Below are 16,571 nucleotides of genomic sequence, written 5' to 3' on the forward strand. Positions count from 1 at the left end.
CCCATCTGAGAGGGTTTTTAGTGCCAGTGGGAACATAGTTTCATGCCACAGAGCTTATTTTAAACCAGAGACAGACTTGTGTTCTTAGCTAAAAACTTGTAAAAAAAAAAATACTTATCCCAGTTTAATTATTTCCCCCAATTGCACAGTGTAAATTGTGAATTGCATGCACTAAAAAAGTTGACAGAATGCACTTTCTGTACTTGTTTTGCAGCTATATTATATATTATAAAATTATTACATAAAATGAAGAATTTAAAATAATTATTATTAATATGAAACAATTAATAGTATTAAACTTTATACAAAATGTTAATTTGTGATATTAATTGCAATATCATGCAATTCAATTATTAACTGAAGATATAAAATCGTTCTAGTACTATTTATTTACATATTACACAATTTATATACGGGTCAGAGAGTGTGATTAAGGGTTTTAGTGTGTGTGTGTTTTTTTTAATTAATCACAGTTAAGGTGTTAAATTGAAATCCCTAGCTCTCAGATATCTTGCTATGATTACCGAGAGCCCAGTTAATCAGTAAAACAAAATGTGGTTCCAACTGGGAGAGAGGGAGGGAGGGAGGGAGCATGGCCGATGACAATTACACCTGGGGGATTGCATTAGAGCAACTGCTATCACATTCAATTAGTGCTGGGGTAATACCAGCACCTGATTTAGTGTTAATGGAGAGAGGTCCTCATGCATAAATCTCTCGTCTCTCTTCCACCAACATGTTTATTGCACATTAATAAAGTGACCTCACCTCCGCTCAGGATCAGTCAACCTCAGGGACTGCGCTCGGCCGTCTTATTAAAAGCAGCTGCAGTGTGCTGCCCAGCGGCCGCCCAAGAGCGCTTCGTCGTGACAGTCCAATGCAGGCCGATAAATCACATTCTCATGGCTGCTGGTATTCTCCTTTATCAGTGTGTGTGATAAAGGTATTTCTTTATCAGTTGCAACATGTTTCCATGCTTTCACGGCCTCGGCAGAGGGAAGTGCAATAGATACGGCAGTCGGTAACATATAAACAGCGATCCAGCATACAAAGCTGGACCCGAGATACGAGTACAGACACGGGCCATTATGGCAGAGCTTAGCCTTACGGGAAACAAGAAGAAATTCTGTCCATTCAGGCCCAGAAATGAAAATTGTGCCATCATTTACTCACCCTCATGTCATTCAAAACCTGTATGACGCTCTTTCTTATTCGAAGCACAAAGACAATTTTGAATAATGTTTCTCTCTTTTGTATGCAGTTACAATGAATGGGGACTAGAGCTTTCAAGCTTCAAGAAGAGCACAAAAGCACCACAAAAGTATCATAAAGGTATAAAAAAGGTTTGTACCATTTGGGTGTCAAATATATGTCTTCATACGGCAGCTTTGTGTTGAAAAAGACTGAATTTTAAGTCATTGTTGAGCTGTCATCGAATCATTGAGAACTGAATCAGCTTGATATGCGAACTAATCATTCGGATTGAATTAATCAATTCAGAATGTCATCACTACTTCTGTCATTTATGTTTTTCTTAGGTTATTGAAGTAAAATTTCAACTTTCATTCAATATGTTACTTGCTTATTAATATAATACTATTTCACTTTTTTTTGGTGAATAATGGTTCAAATGTTCAGAATTCAATTCCATTATAATAAAAAGTGGATTTTCTAAAAAAAAAAAAAGATTCAAAGATTACTGGAGTATATTTTACAAGAAAATTATATTTCAGTTTTTCCACTTAGAAACTTCAGCTTTAATTCTATGTGTTATTTGCCTTTTGTCATTAATTGTGAAATACTACCAATTTCTGAGTGAAAATGATTTCTACATCTAACTTTTTTCAGTTTAGGAAAGCTAGATTGAGTGTTTTCAGATTTTTTTTTCCCCCCGGTGAATAATGGTTCAAATGTTCAGAATTGAATTCCATTATAATACAAAGTGGATTTTCTTAAAAAAAAAAAAAAGATTAAAAGATTACTGGAGTATGCTTTACAAGAAAATTCTATTTCAGTTTTTCCACTTAGAAACTTCAGCTTTTTGTCATTAATTGTGAAATACTACCAATTTCTGAGTAAAAATGATTTCTACATCTAACTTTTTTCAGTGTAGGAAACCCGATGAATAATGGTTGAAATGTTCAGAATTCAATTCCGTTATAATAAAAAGTGGATTTTTTTTTTCAGCGTAGGAAAGCTAGAATGGATGTTTTCAGAATTTCTATGAATAATGGTTTAAATGTTCAGAATTCAGTTTCATTCTAATGAAAAAGAGTTTTTTCTTCACAAAAAAATTCATACAGGTTTGGTGATGACAAAAGTTTCATTTTTGGGTGAACAATTCCTCTAAAGGTGAGTGGTAAACTGCTCTCTTTTGCCCAGAGAAAAGAAGGAACATTGTTAATGTCAGGTACAGAACAGCAGTTTTTGTGAATAGCCGTAAAAACTCCCTGGCGATTGGTGCTTGGGCAAGGGCACCGGCTCTATTAGTCTGCTCCATCTCCTCCTAGTTTTTATTTACTGCCCTCTCACTCCTTCAACAGCCTGATGATTTTTCTTCCGCTTCCAGCTCAGTGTCTTGCAGGTAACCTATATTCCCCAACTGTGGCCAGTAACATTTCAATCACCAGTAAAAAGTGCTTATTTGCTGCGGACTCGTTGGCTGTTCTTTCATTTCCTTGCATATAAAAATATACGTATTGGTTCTCAGAGGGGCAGATATCAAATACTCCATTACAACGGCACGCTTTCCTGTAGCTGTGAGACAAGGTCAGCCGCCACTCAAATGTGAGGGAAAAAATCAGAATAATAAACAACGTCAGTCATATCTCTATCAGACTGCAACTGAACTATAAAGATAAGGGCATTTATGAGTCTCCCCTCTATGCGGAGTGAAGAAAATGAAATGAAATTTGGCCACGAGCACATCATACACCCACTCATGTGGGTGCATTGCTATCAACAGCGACCCACATACAAGCTTTCACGAACAGATACACACAAACACAGCTGGGGTCTTAGTGAGGCAGAGGCTGTGGTCTGAATGGGCCTGGATAATTAACGGTGATAATAATAGAATTCACTTGTGGTGGAGAGTGTGGCTGTGTACACAGCACTAAATGAACATTTCCTTCTGTATGGTTAGCTGTTTGCAGCCGTTGACACCTGCTCCAGCAAGGGGCCGGACCCATCAACATTGATGTGATGCTGTAATGGGTGGATTTTTTTCAAACTACAATGATTATTTCCAGCTGGAAAAACCAGGTCAATCCTGTTCAAGGTGGTTAAGCTTGTTTATGGAATACCACAGATGGTTAAAAGATGGTCTATAATCTCTAAATTGCTTGTCCAATATGATCTAGCAGGTCTAAACCAGTCACACAATTTCGCAGTTCAGCTGATTAACCATCTAGACTGGACCAAACAAAACTGGACCAGCTACCAACCACCACAATTTTTACAGGATTAGTTTTCAGTTGTTTCTCAATGAATGAATGAATGAATGAATGAATGAATAAACTGTAAACATTTGAATACATTTGATAAAGCTTGTAAAATTTAATTTAATTAAATATTTACATATATAATTTACTTTCTAATGACATATTTCTAATTATATATGGGGTTCCCATGATTGATTTTATGTAATTATAAATATACAGTATATATAATTAAAAAGCAATTTTTTTAATCTAAATATATTTTTTTAAGTTTATTGCTTTCAATTATTTTTTTTTTTGGGGGGGAGAATACAAATCTATTTTAAGATTCGATTCTTGCTATTAACTAACCATTATTAACAGCCAATATGATAATAACAGGCATGCTAATAAGCAACTAGTTAATAGTGAGAACTGGTCCCTTTACTAAAGTGTTACCATTATCCTTTATTTACAGGTTTTCTATGATTGTAGGAAGCCTATTATTACCTTCTACCCATAGAACATCAAGCTTGCCGTTCCAAAACAAATCTGTCAAGCTCAAGTATTTCTAAAATCTTCTATTTCTAGTCCTGAATCATCAGTTTTAAGATTGCATCCATGTAGGTATGAAAACTGACTTGTTTGGCCCCAACCAAACCTGTTTCTGTAGGTTAAATCTCTGTGGGTAGTTAAGCTTATGTTCCAGAAGCCTGTGAGGAGAGAGATATCACTCTCATTTGTCATTTGCTATCTGGCAACATATATAGCATGATAGGCGGCGCTGCAATAAAGGGCAACCGTGGCCTATAGCGATCTGAGATGAATTTTACTACTGCTACCAAATGACCCCCGGCATCCATTTCGAACTCTTCACTGGAGGCAGAGCCAATACACACACATGTATAAACTGCAAACACATGACACTTCTGTCGACACAATAGCTCCACCGCATTCTCTCTGAACTTAAGCCGACAGTGAATGAGACTGGCTTTACAAAGGGCTCCAAGTTTATCAGAAAAAGCACCCTTAATATTCCCCTCCCAAGCCCAAAGACAGCCATCGAAAATTATTTACAAGCCTTTTGTGAAGAACACACATAAACATGCGTTTGTTTGGAGGGTGAGCAGGCCTCTGCAGACTTATCTGGAGCGTGCTTACAAAAGCCAGACAAAAAACCCATGACTCATGCAAACAATTACTGTGAAGGATGCCCAGAAAAGGGAGAGCTCTAGTTAATAATTCAGTGTGCTGGGCTACAGCACAGATATGAAATAAGTACATGAAAGAGAGTAGCTGGGACTCTCAGCGGTGCCACAGTAGTTCCACAGTAAGTTCATTAACTGCTGCAGTTAGTAGACAGAGGGCCGAGGGACAGTGGGACTGATCACAAGCCCTGTTTTTGATGCCAACACAGAGGGAAAGAGAAAGAGGAGAACGAGAAAGAAGAAGTGGGTCAGCGGTGAACCAGCACAGCTCACCGTCCTCTAGAGGAGAACCTTTCGTCACCAAATAAGGCTTCATTTCGCCCAATCAGGAGGAATTTTTATAGAAAAGGTAAAAAATGAATGCACAAAAAAGATGGAGGAGGTTTCTAGGGGAGATTCTGTAAAATCAATGACCCTCATTTTCATTCCAAACCTGAGTAATGTTCTTTCTTCCGTATAAAACAAAAGCAGATGTTGAGCAGAATGTTCACGCTGCTCTTTTCCATACAATGGAGTTTGAACAATGTACCTGTGAACACTGTGCCTAAAATCTTTTTTGTGTTCTACAGAAAGTCAAATGGATTTGGCATGACATGATAGTGAGTAAATGTTAATATAATATTTATTTTTTTTAGTTTATAAACAAATGCACAACATGCTGCACATTTGTATGCTTGGGCTCCATAGCTGAGAGTTGAGAAATGCTAGAGGAGTAAACGTGATGTGTTTGCACTTTCACACTAAGATTAAAGACATGTCAAAATAAAGGGCAGCCCTTCAGGCACACTCAGTATTGTGTGAGAGGTAAAATGACAGGGTGACGGCAAATGTTTGCAGGTGCATGCTGGTCGGCGTATGTGAGTGTGTGTGTATAGAAGATTATGTGTTTTTGACTGTTTGTTTGTGAATATGTCTTTGGACATGCATGTACATATAAATGAGAACCCCTCCATCTTCAGAGTTTGTTTTAAGAATGTGTGTGTGTGTGTGTGCGCCCCTACCCGTGCTACACACGGTGTTGTCACCGCAGTAATTTATTCCTGGATTAGATACTATCATTTCCAAATAATATTACAGACACTCAGATACATTTAATATCGCACACAAACAGCTATCATACCGCCTTCAGATAAATCAAATACGTCCCTCTCCATAAAAATAACTTTCTTTTCCAATATGATACGAACAAATAAGAACAAAATAATGAGAAAAAAAATTAACATCATTGAGCTTCTTGAAGGGAGAAGAGATTTGCTGTGTTCCAAAGCACACTGAGCTGCTTAAAGAGGCTGCATTTTCAAGAATGCTTGTTAGGGCAATATGATTTGGGGGAAAAAAATCTAATTATGATTTTTCTAATAAAAAATGCAATTAAAAAACAAACAAACAAAATGTGCCAGGTTTGCTAAGTGCCTCTTATGAAAATTAACCATGGTTTTATTATAGTAAAAGTGTAGTAACCATGGCTTTTTTTTGGTGTATTGACTACAATTTGTATAACCACAGTTTTACTACAAATACCATGATTAAACTATGGTTAGTGTAAACCATTGTTAATTTGTGGTTACCAAGGTTGAATAAATATAGTAACCATGGATTTTTGGTTTTATATGTAGCAAAACCATGGTTAATTTGTTGTTACCATAGTTTAACTATAGCAACCATGTTTTTTTGGGTTTATATGTAGCAAAACCATGGTTGATTTTCATTAGGTTTGTTTGTAGGGCTGCATAATTTGACCAAAAATTTAATTTTTTATTTTTTATTATTAATGAAGAGTAATAGAGAAAGAGTAGTTAGATACCTAGTTTCAGTGAAATTCTAAAGAAGCCAGTCCTAAAATGCATTTCAACAAGCTAAGTAAAAATAAAATAAATACATGATGGCAATGTTGATAATAAACTTCATTTTCAGTCAATACTGATAAATATCAATAAAAATAGTTCAGTATAAATAAAAATCAACAATTTGGCTGTAAATTTGTGAGTGCTAAGCATTTTTACACAGTGTTAGCTTAGCAGCATGCTAAAAAAAATATTGAAATTGTTGTGTAGCGCTATTGCTATGGTGCACACACTACGTAAAAAGTTCTAACTGGTTACTAACAAGATTCTATGGCAGTTAAGATGTTGTTTTAAAAGGCAGCTGACTATGTAGACAGAATGCAGCTCACTAGGTTTAGCACTAACAAACAGAGCTAAAGACTTAGCCTGTGCCTTAAATATTACTTAGCAAGAGTGAGACCCTCAGACAGTTTCATGTCTTTAGTAAACTGCAAGAGACCTGGGGGGAACGATTTGAACGTAACCCTTCTCTAACCTCTTCCTGGCGCACACCTATAATCCCGCCTCACATCTGAAGGCGGCAACCAGGGAGAAGCACATATCAAACACACATGAAGCACAGTGTGCATCAAAAGACCATGATTAGTACTCCAAAGCATGTTTTTCATGACAGAAATCAAGCGGTGCCACACACACATCTCTTTTAAACCCACACATGCAACTGCTCGGTTAAGCCAATGAAAATAAAAACAGAAGTGGGAAGTAAGCAGGTTACCTTCCCGACTGCTGTGTTCCTGTGCCAATCTAAAAGTGTCCTACAGTAGAAGCTCCTCTAAGAGAACGTTTCCGGCTATTGATTTCTCTGCTGAGAACGAGAGCTTAAAATATGTCTTGAACTGGCACGTAACTGTGTAAACAGTGGATCGGTGCCTAATTTTGCAGGCCTTGAAAGCGGGCTTGTCCTCCAGATCTTCTCTCTCAGCGCCTCTCCATCTGTGCCTTCTAAGCACCCGGCTGGAGGACGGCGAGATCAGGCTCATCAGTAAAGCCCTCATGGCCTTCAAAACGCTTCAGTGACCTGTTTCCTAAGGCATGGGTCCTAAAACCCGAACCGCAGCCTTCGATAATGCTTTGTCCCATGCCACCCTTTGTTTCCTTACGAAGATGAAAGAATCGCTCTCCTTTTTAAAAAAAAAGAATTTAAAAAAAAATGGATATGAAAAGAAACGTTCACTTGTTCAGTTTCTCATTTTCAGTTTTTCGTCTCTAGGGGATGGGGAAAAAATCTTGCAGATTTAATAAGTCAAGGAAGAGAAAGTTCTCTGAGAAATAATGTTACATGCAGCCACGATTACATACTTCATAAAAAAAGCAGCCTGGCTTTGGTTATTGAGATGGCTTGCATATTCTCTGAGTAAAAAATGAGCCCTTTTCGGAGCCTCTTTGAAATAGTGGGCTGCCATCCCCGAGGCCTGTGCTGCAGTGCCAGTCTTCAAGGACTCCAGCTGTAAGCTGGATGACAGCCATATGCCTCGACGGGACTGCCACTGGGACGCAATGCACGTAGAAAGGAGCACATTTGACGTTTTTTTCAGAGGTTAACGTATGCAAAAGAAAGGAAAGCTGCGTAAGCGACGTTGGAAAGTGGTGGAGAAAGGTAATTAGGAGCCTGTGTGTGGAAAAGCGGGTCTAATAATGAGAAGGTGTGAAGAAATAGCAGGACTCGGAAGAGCTGAGTAATTGCCTGAGAATCTCCGCACACCTCCGACCCCTGCGCGATGTGGCTCCGCCTCCTGCTCTACATCCACACTGCAGTTTTGTATTATATTATGCATTCGTTCTAGTGACGTTTAATTACTGCTGCCACTGAAACATGATGTTAAGGACTATTAGTACATAGTACGAGATTCTCCTATTGAGACGGCTTCCCTACATGCTTTATCCTGACACGTCGCCCACCCAAGGGACACTCCCACTCACATCTCGCCACCGTTGCGTGCTATTTAAAGTGCAGGTCTCTTGAGCCAATGAAGATTTCTTTAACTTGGTTTGCAGAGCTGTCAGAACGCAGACAGTCAGCCAACACTCACTTCAGGGGGTCCGGTAAGCTCCTTCAGCTCAAAGTTAGTGAGTTTAGCACAGTGTGAACGCAGAGAATTATTCCTACGATCTGCTGTATGCACGCTCATAAATATGGAGATCTCCAGCCCTCGTATCGGGATTACAGGGCGTGCGCGAATCGTGATACAAACAGTCGCACGAGCGTCTCCTCCAACTCTCCGCTCCCTCGCACCTTGCCAATATGAGAGGAGTTTGCGAGTTTCGGCAAGCTGTGCGTGTCTCACTTTATGTGCGTCTGCATATCAGAAGCAACGACTTCCCCCGCCACGTCCCCTTCGGTTCTGTCTTTCTCTCTTTCGTTCCCTACCTTCCCCTTCAGCTTGAGGGGAAACATTTATAAGCGTGTAGGAGAAGGTGCAAGGAAAAGGGAGAGAAGAAAATATTAGCATGACACAAGCAGAAATCCCCCCAGAGGCGGTGTTTGGTTTCTGAAGGAGTACTTATCACCAAACAATGGCTTCAAGGGCGTAGAAACTTTCTCCCCACGCATTAAGAATTTAACCAAGGAACTAATTCCGTTGCCCTCCCCGCACTGCAAGGGAGGAAACGGATGAGGTGAGACACCGTGAAACTGGACAAGCAAGAAGAGAGAGAACAAGAGACAAAGAGAGGGAGAGAGAAGGGAGGACAAAATAAACCACACAAATTAGATTAGCTTGCTATCTAATGCTGGACACATTGAAAATAGAGAGGGCTGGTGAAATTCTGAACTTAGGAATAGGCTTTTAGTTCATGAGTGTGAATTTGAATTGAACTGGCTGCATAGCAAAGGATTTTGAATTGAAATTTGAATTGGAATGACAGGAAGAGAAATACTTAACTGCAATTCAGAAAAAAGAAAATCAACAAACAAATCACATCATTACTAAAATAGCTAACAACTGACTAATTGTTAATATAAAAATATATAATTATTACTAATTATATTTATGATAAATTATTTATTTCAAGATAAATAGTTATTTTTTAAATGTATCATGATATGACATATGTAAATAGATATGATATATGTAAAATGTAATCAAACAAAATGTATTAAATAATAATAATAATAATAAAATGAAGGTTATTATCCAATAAGTTTATGCATAATACTGAAAAAGAAAAAGAAAAAAGAATTTCATTTAATTTTGACTCTACTTCTTTAAATTCAAATTACAATTCTGCACCCAGTTTGCTACCTCAATTCAAATTCAGGAATTGAACTGGAATTTTGAAGTCATTCATAATTCAGTTCTGAATGACACAGAAGCCTGAAAACTGAGCACAGAGCGAGACGGATCCATGGATCCCTTCAGCAGAAGGGCGTCACACAGGCAGACGTTAAGACAAGCATTGCACATAGCACTCTGAACAGAGAAGAAAGGGAAGCAGAGGAGGATGAGGGAATGAGGGAAAACGAGGGGGAAGGCAGACGTGCATTACAGAAGCATGCTCTACAAAGAGCCTCCTAACAAACACACATAACAGAAACCGGAGAGGGCTTTCCAACTTACAACAGCGACCCAGATACAACCCTTCCTCACAGCGAGGTGCAAAGGTTCATGCCAATTATAATCACACTACCCTGGCTCTTCAATCTACTCGTCTAATTGGATTCATTACGCACATCTCACTAGGCCCTCCAAAGTTCAATGGGTGCTTAACTTGTTATTGTTTCCTTTTTTTTTTTAAATAAAAAAAAAAATCAAAGTTTATGCTGTTTTCAGCAAGAGATGCTAATCAAATAAATATGCAAATGATAAATATTAATCAGAGTGTGTTGTCACCTGGGGCGTTGATTCCCAGGCACCTCTTTTCACTGAGCTCTTGCTCAATGACATTGTCAGTAAGTCTGAGCCCATTGTTAGTCTTTATGAGTTACTGCCATGGGAACAGAGAGACAGACAGGCAGAGACAGAAAGCTGGTATATTCTGAGGGTCTGTTCACTTTACACAAGCTATGAAACATCCTCTGGACAATAATGACAGCTGTGTATTTAGGTCAGCTTCATTTGCAGGATCCATCTTGCTCTGCTTAGACAAACGTGCTGCTTTCTTTCCTTATCATTAGGAGTCCATTACGGCTGGCACACCCACCGAGTTATGGAGTTCTGAAATGACATTGGATGGAGCTGAGCCATGATAATGCACAAAGATCATCATTCAAGGTCTCATAGACTTCAGTCAGAGCAGACGCTTTATTTAATTTGATGTAAACGAAAATGAGGCTGTGAAGGACGGAAATAGCCCGTTAAATATATTGTGCTGGCGTATACCTGGATAGTGTTCATTCAACCATTGAAACCTGGAAACAGATTCCCGGTGGACATAACACAAGTGTGGTGGAAATTGTGAAGATGAGCGCAGGACCTCATTTAAACTAACAAAAAAACAGTATATATATATATATATATACACTATAGTACCACGGTCATCACAGTACCATACTAAATAGACTGTATTTAAATATGGATATAAATATGAATGTTATGGTATTACCATGTGATACCATAACTATACCATCTGCAACAGAACAACTATGATTTGACTAAAAACATTGCTGTAAAATAAATTAAACATGTTTAATGCAACAAGTAGTTTTAAAAAAAATAATAATTATGGTTACAATGAATGTAAAGAATTTGTTTGCATGAAAAATGCCATATGGAGACTTCCAGCCGTCTAATAACATGCTCTTCATGAACTTAATGACAAAATAAAAAGCATTCATCACAACACTACTCAATTTAACATCAGCAGCAAAAACCTTGCAAACTAAATATTCAATATAACTAAACTAAAACTTTGAATTAAAAGTTGAACTAAAATTGAACTAAAAATTCAATATAATTGCCCAACCCTATCTTTTGTCACTCCTAAAATGACTTTGACACGGGTGTTCTTAGACTTATCTGCTGCCTCGCACATCCAAACAACAGACCGAAAAACCCACGCTGACATTAATAGGACCTGAACTCTCTATACAACACCATATTTTAAAGCTCCATCAACAGAATGCAGGTAGACTTTCAGATGAGGAACCACAGTCTGGTCTTGTGTATCTTCGGTCCTTTGTTCTCAATCTTTCTACTTTCAGTGTTTTCTGTTTTCCTTAGGAGCTGCAGTCTCTTGTTGACCTTTCGCAGTACTACATATTTCTTTGATTTTAGAGCGAATCGTCTCTCGACGAGAGCTGCTGACACAGTGACCCAGCTCTGCTTGTCTCCAAAGACAACGGGAAGCAGATGAAACCATGTCAGACACTGGAAAAAGTACTGACATGCTCAGCGTTTGAAATGACTCTTGTACACACACAGCTTCTCTGCTATTGATTAGCGTGTGACAAGAGGTCCATTTAGAGGTTTTCCAGGTTTTAAAGGTGAGCTTTGTCACGCTTGAGCGTCTTCTAAAGGACCGAAACGCACTTTAGTAAAACATAGACTTCACTTGGGCCCTTGTCAGTATGAAGGCAGTCTATAATACACCGCAGGAAGCTACTGTAGCTGTTAGAATTCCTATTAACAACATCTAATGGGAACATGCTAAAAAGCAAAACCTGAAAAAGTCTGGATGGATATAACCGAAAAAGAGAGAGAGAAGACAAAGAATGTGACAAAAGCAAAACAAGACGACCATGCAAAGCAACCTTTTTCTGCATTTACACATCAAACTGAGAGCAGGTGTCCAAAGCACAAGACTTTCGCTCATCAATGCTCTGTATCTTCCTCGGCATGAAAGGCAGTCAGCCTGGCTCAGGTCCGCCACGGAGCTTTTGATGTTTAATTAATGTTCTGTTTGCGGAATATGCAAATGTAAATAAATGTATTAAAAAAACATACTGTAACTTGCCACCAGCGAAAGCCTGAAAGGACCAAAACATTTACTTTGTCAGAAATAATTAAATAAATCCAAAGACACGAGCACTACTCCTCTTTACATGTTAATTTATGCATCTTTTCGCTGAAGACTGGAAAACAATCCTAATGAGTCATAGTGGCTGATAGTGAGAAGAGAATAAAGAAGAGAGAGGGAGGGAAAAAAAGGAAAGATTCATCCAGCACTATAGTTGCCACATATGTGCTGCCAGGGAGTAGGACACACATAGCATTCAGAATAAATAAGAAGGATATTTCTGTACCGTTAAAATGCTCTCAAAATCTGAACCTTGCCAAAACAGCCCTGGATACACGTCCCATAATTAACACACTGTCCAGGTCCTGTTTTTTTCCCTTTCAAGCCTTTTTTTAATAACTGCTGCAATAATTTTGAGGTGTTTAATGCATTTTAGTATAAAGTGGAGAGTGGCGCACGAAACTACCTCTGAATTACTGTACTTGCATAGAATTTATTTCTTGATTGTTAACGCAGAACATTTGGTAGATATGCCAGGTGTGCACTGCAAAAAAAATAATTCAATATTTTTGTCTTGTTCGCAAGCAAAAAAAAGTAAATATTCATAAACAACTTTAAGAAATTATATATTTATTTTTCTAAGATAATTAAGATATTCTGTAAAAATGAGACAAGATGTAGATTTTCAGCTATTACTAACCAAAAAGCATCAAATATACTCTTGTGTTGTTAAACAAGTACAATTTAACCATAAAAAGCAATGTCTGACTCTTTTTTAAATATTTTGAATCTCATGGATATTCAGCTCCTATGGCCTTATGGGATGTCCAAATGTCCAATGGTAGCACACTTTGCGGATGCAGTGGGTCATGCAGGTATTGCTCACCTGCATATTCGGGCATCTTACGTTTTACTACACTGCTTCTTATATACTGTATAGGAGGGAAGTACACACTAGAACTCAAGGGAGAATGCCAAAGGGATGTGCCACACAAGTGCACAAACGTTTCAAGCAACGCAAGCCCATAAACTTTATTCTTCTATGGCCAGTCTTCAATCTTCACTGAGCGACTTATAAATATATTTAGTACTTTTTATTGTCATTTTTGAATGGCAGCATATAGTTTAATGTCAGACATTTGACAGTAACCCTCTTGCCCTTGAGCAATAGTTTTCTGCTGCCAGAGTGATGCCAGGTCACTTTAAATATGGGAATGCTCACTGCCACATTTTGACAGAGTTTTTACGTCTGCGTACTTGCATAGATTCTGTTTCTATCCTTAAGCGTAACAGAGAAACTAACATAGCTCCTATCAAGGGGGCTACATGCATGCATCCATGCAAACCGGTTGCGGGGCAACAACAGGGACAGAACGATTGGGAAGCACTCTAAAAAAAGAAGAGCTCCATGACCTCACTTCCCTTCCAAATAGTGCCATGAGGGCTGAAGCTGCAGGGAGGGCCACTCCAACCATCCTCCATCACGCAAACAAACACAAGAGACAGAGACAAAGATGTACAGGTAGAAAAGAAGGACATCAAACCAGCCCTTTGAGGGCCCCCTGAAGGAGACCCACAGGTCAGAATTCCAATAAGAAAGGTCAGAGGTTGAACTCTTCCCCGCTCGCAACGAGTGGTGTGTCCGGCGGCGGCCCTGAGCAGACGTCACATGGACAAAGACAGACAGAGAGACACACTGGAACAGAAAAAACAGTTTAAAGACAGCCAAAAAAGGACATAAAAGGACAAAGGGGGAAATGACAAGACATTTGAACAGGGAAGGACTGGCGTGGACGACTGGCACTGGAGGGGTGAGGACATGAATGAAACATGAAGTCAGCGTTTCATGTGTCATCAGAGCTGATGGCAGAATGAGAACGGCGTGGAAATGAAAGAGAATGAGCACCTTCCACAAGAGTTTCCCGCAGGACACAACCAAACACAAGCAGACATACAATGCTAATTAAACAACATCTATTTCGCTAACATAAAATTACAAGAACACAGAAATACATTGCCCAATTCTCCACACTCACCACAGGGCCCTTGTTGCTTGATGGGGATGTCTGTTTCGGTCCGGCACTCTTCGAGTTTCCTCTCGCAGTCGTTGGGGTATGTCTTTCCATCCTTTCCGCACAGGGGCTTGTACGTGCCGTCACATTGTATGGGGTCGCAGGAACACTGAAACTCTCCGTTTTCCAGCAAACACATGGCGTTGAACTTACAACCGTTCGGGCAGCCCCCTGGAGACCGGAGACACATGTATACATGCGTCAACAATGTGAAGAACGGCAGTAACCGTCCTGGTGCTAATCAACACTGACTGGAGGCATCTCTCTTTCTCTCTCGCTCAATCAGACATCGGATATTGACTCACTCAGGGGTTTTGAATTAATTACCGTGCCTGATTATTTAATCAATTATCTAATTCCATTCAGATTGATTTGGGGTGTTTTTTTTTCCCACTCAAGAGTTGTGTTAAGCTGTCACAGACAGGCAGTGGCGGTGTGTAATTACAGCAGCCTTTCATCTGTTTGAGAAAATTAAAAGACCTATTATGTTATTGTACAATCTGAGCTTGATTTATGTTTGATTGCATTATCCAACCTATCTTTAAGGATGTGACATACATGTTGATGAAATTGGACTCACAGGAAGCTATAGGAATGGAAGTGGAATTTCGTGAACTACATGAAACAGCTATCACAACCCTATTACTTCCACAGTGTGACGTATTTGTGAGTAAAAAGAGTACTTAATGAGATCAAATCTAGGGCAAGACTTGATTTAATCCATCGGGAATTGTTTGGATTGCGAAAACTGGGAGTTCCACATAAGATTGGACCTATGAGAGATTGCTGAGGAGAATTTCACTCCTTAAACACTGCTGGTGTTGTGAAATATCTATAACCCTGCTCTGTGACACTCAGATCAGATAAAAAAATGTAGCAAGTTATCACAATATTTTGTTCTAACTAATCAAGAAAGGCCTTTCTTAGCTAGTTAGCATTGTGCTATGCTAGCAGGCTAAGCTGTAGCTAGTAAACAACATCTTACCAAAGCTAAAAAATGTAAGGTGACCAGATTTCTGAATAGAAATAGGACAATTAAACATCCCACTTTTTTGTGCCTTCATTTATCCTTTAGTTAGCAACCCTGATAGCAACAGACTCCGGGGCGGATCCGCCCTCAAGTTGGCAGCTCCACTGTACTGTCAGACTCTGTTCGGTCATTCGCCCAGAATATGCCCCGCCTCCGGACAGCGCACTGTCAGTTAGCGGACTCATTATGGACACTGCGCGGATTAGCAATCCGAACACGTTTTTTTTTTTTTTAACCGGTGCCCTCTCAGAAATCCTCCTCAGAGTGGAGAAACTGCGGCCGGCCAGGTTGAAGAAGACTGAACTCGGTAAGAATACTTTTAAAATATGCTTTATTTGTACAGTTGCCAGTAACATTAACATTAATAAAGTTGTTAATTGCTTTGTTGTAGTTTTTCATTTTTGAAATTGCGTTGTGGAATGTCCAGTTAAGGTTAGCTCTTTAGCATTATTAGCATTATCATAGATTTGAGTACGTTAATAATAGGCCTATTTGGATGGGATCTCCCTCCTTTCTGTGAGACGGGTAACGTTAGTTTAGTTGACTATCCGGCTTTTAATCGTATATGTAACATTAGGTAATTGTCCACCCCTCTTCAGGAATAACTGCAGGCGAGAATAAACTTTTTTTTTTTCATTTAAATTTGGTTCTAGAATATTAGTTCAAGTCTATTTTCATTTATATTTCGACAAATATATTCCCCACCTCTCCTCGTAATGTTGTTTTAGTACATATGAAATAAACTATAGCGGACTCATTACGGAGGCTGGGCGGATTCGCAATCAGAACGCGCTTTTTTCTAACAGTCGCGTCTCTGAAATCAAATCAAATCCTCCTCAGAGTGCTGAAGCTGCGGCCGGCCAGTTTGAAGAGATCTGAACACGGCAAGAATACTGTTTAAATATGCTTTATACGTACAGTTGCCAGTAACATTAAGGTTAATAAAGTAGTTAATTGCTTTGTTGGCATTTTTAATTGTGAAATTGCGTTGTGGAACGTTAGCTCTTCAGCACATTAGCATTATCGTAGATTTGAGTAAAGTTAATATCAGGCCTATTTACACGGGATCTCCTTTTTGTGAGACGCGGTAGTCCTGAGCGTAT

At 39.0% G+C, this 16,571-nt stretch overlaps 1 protein-coding gene across 1 annotated transcript in view; it reads right to left on the reverse strand.

The window, feature by feature from the left end:
* Positions 1-16,571, reverse strand: part of LOC107737670 (agrin-like) — a 283,048-nt gene that overhangs the window by 73,187 nt on the left and 193,290 nt on the right. Inside the window, exons 7-8 of the mRNA XM_016549260.1 lie at positions 14,403-14,609; positions 13,785-13,842 (exon numbers count right to left, since the gene is read on the reverse strand). Of these exons, the coding sequence (XP_016404746.1) occupies positions 13,785-13,842; positions 14,403-14,609 (265 nt within the window). The remainder of the gene's footprint in view (positions 1-13,784; positions 13,843-14,402; positions 14,610-16,571) is intronic.

This window comes from Sinocyclocheilus rhinocerous, unplaced genomic scaffold, assembly GCF_001515625.1.
Source record: "Sinocyclocheilus rhinocerous isolate Xijiao unplaced genomic scaffold, SAMN03320098_v1.1 scaffold72, whole genome shotgun sequence".
NCBI lineage: Eukaryota > Metazoa > Chordata > Actinopteri > Cypriniformes > Cyprinidae > Sinocyclocheilus > Sinocyclocheilus rhinocerous.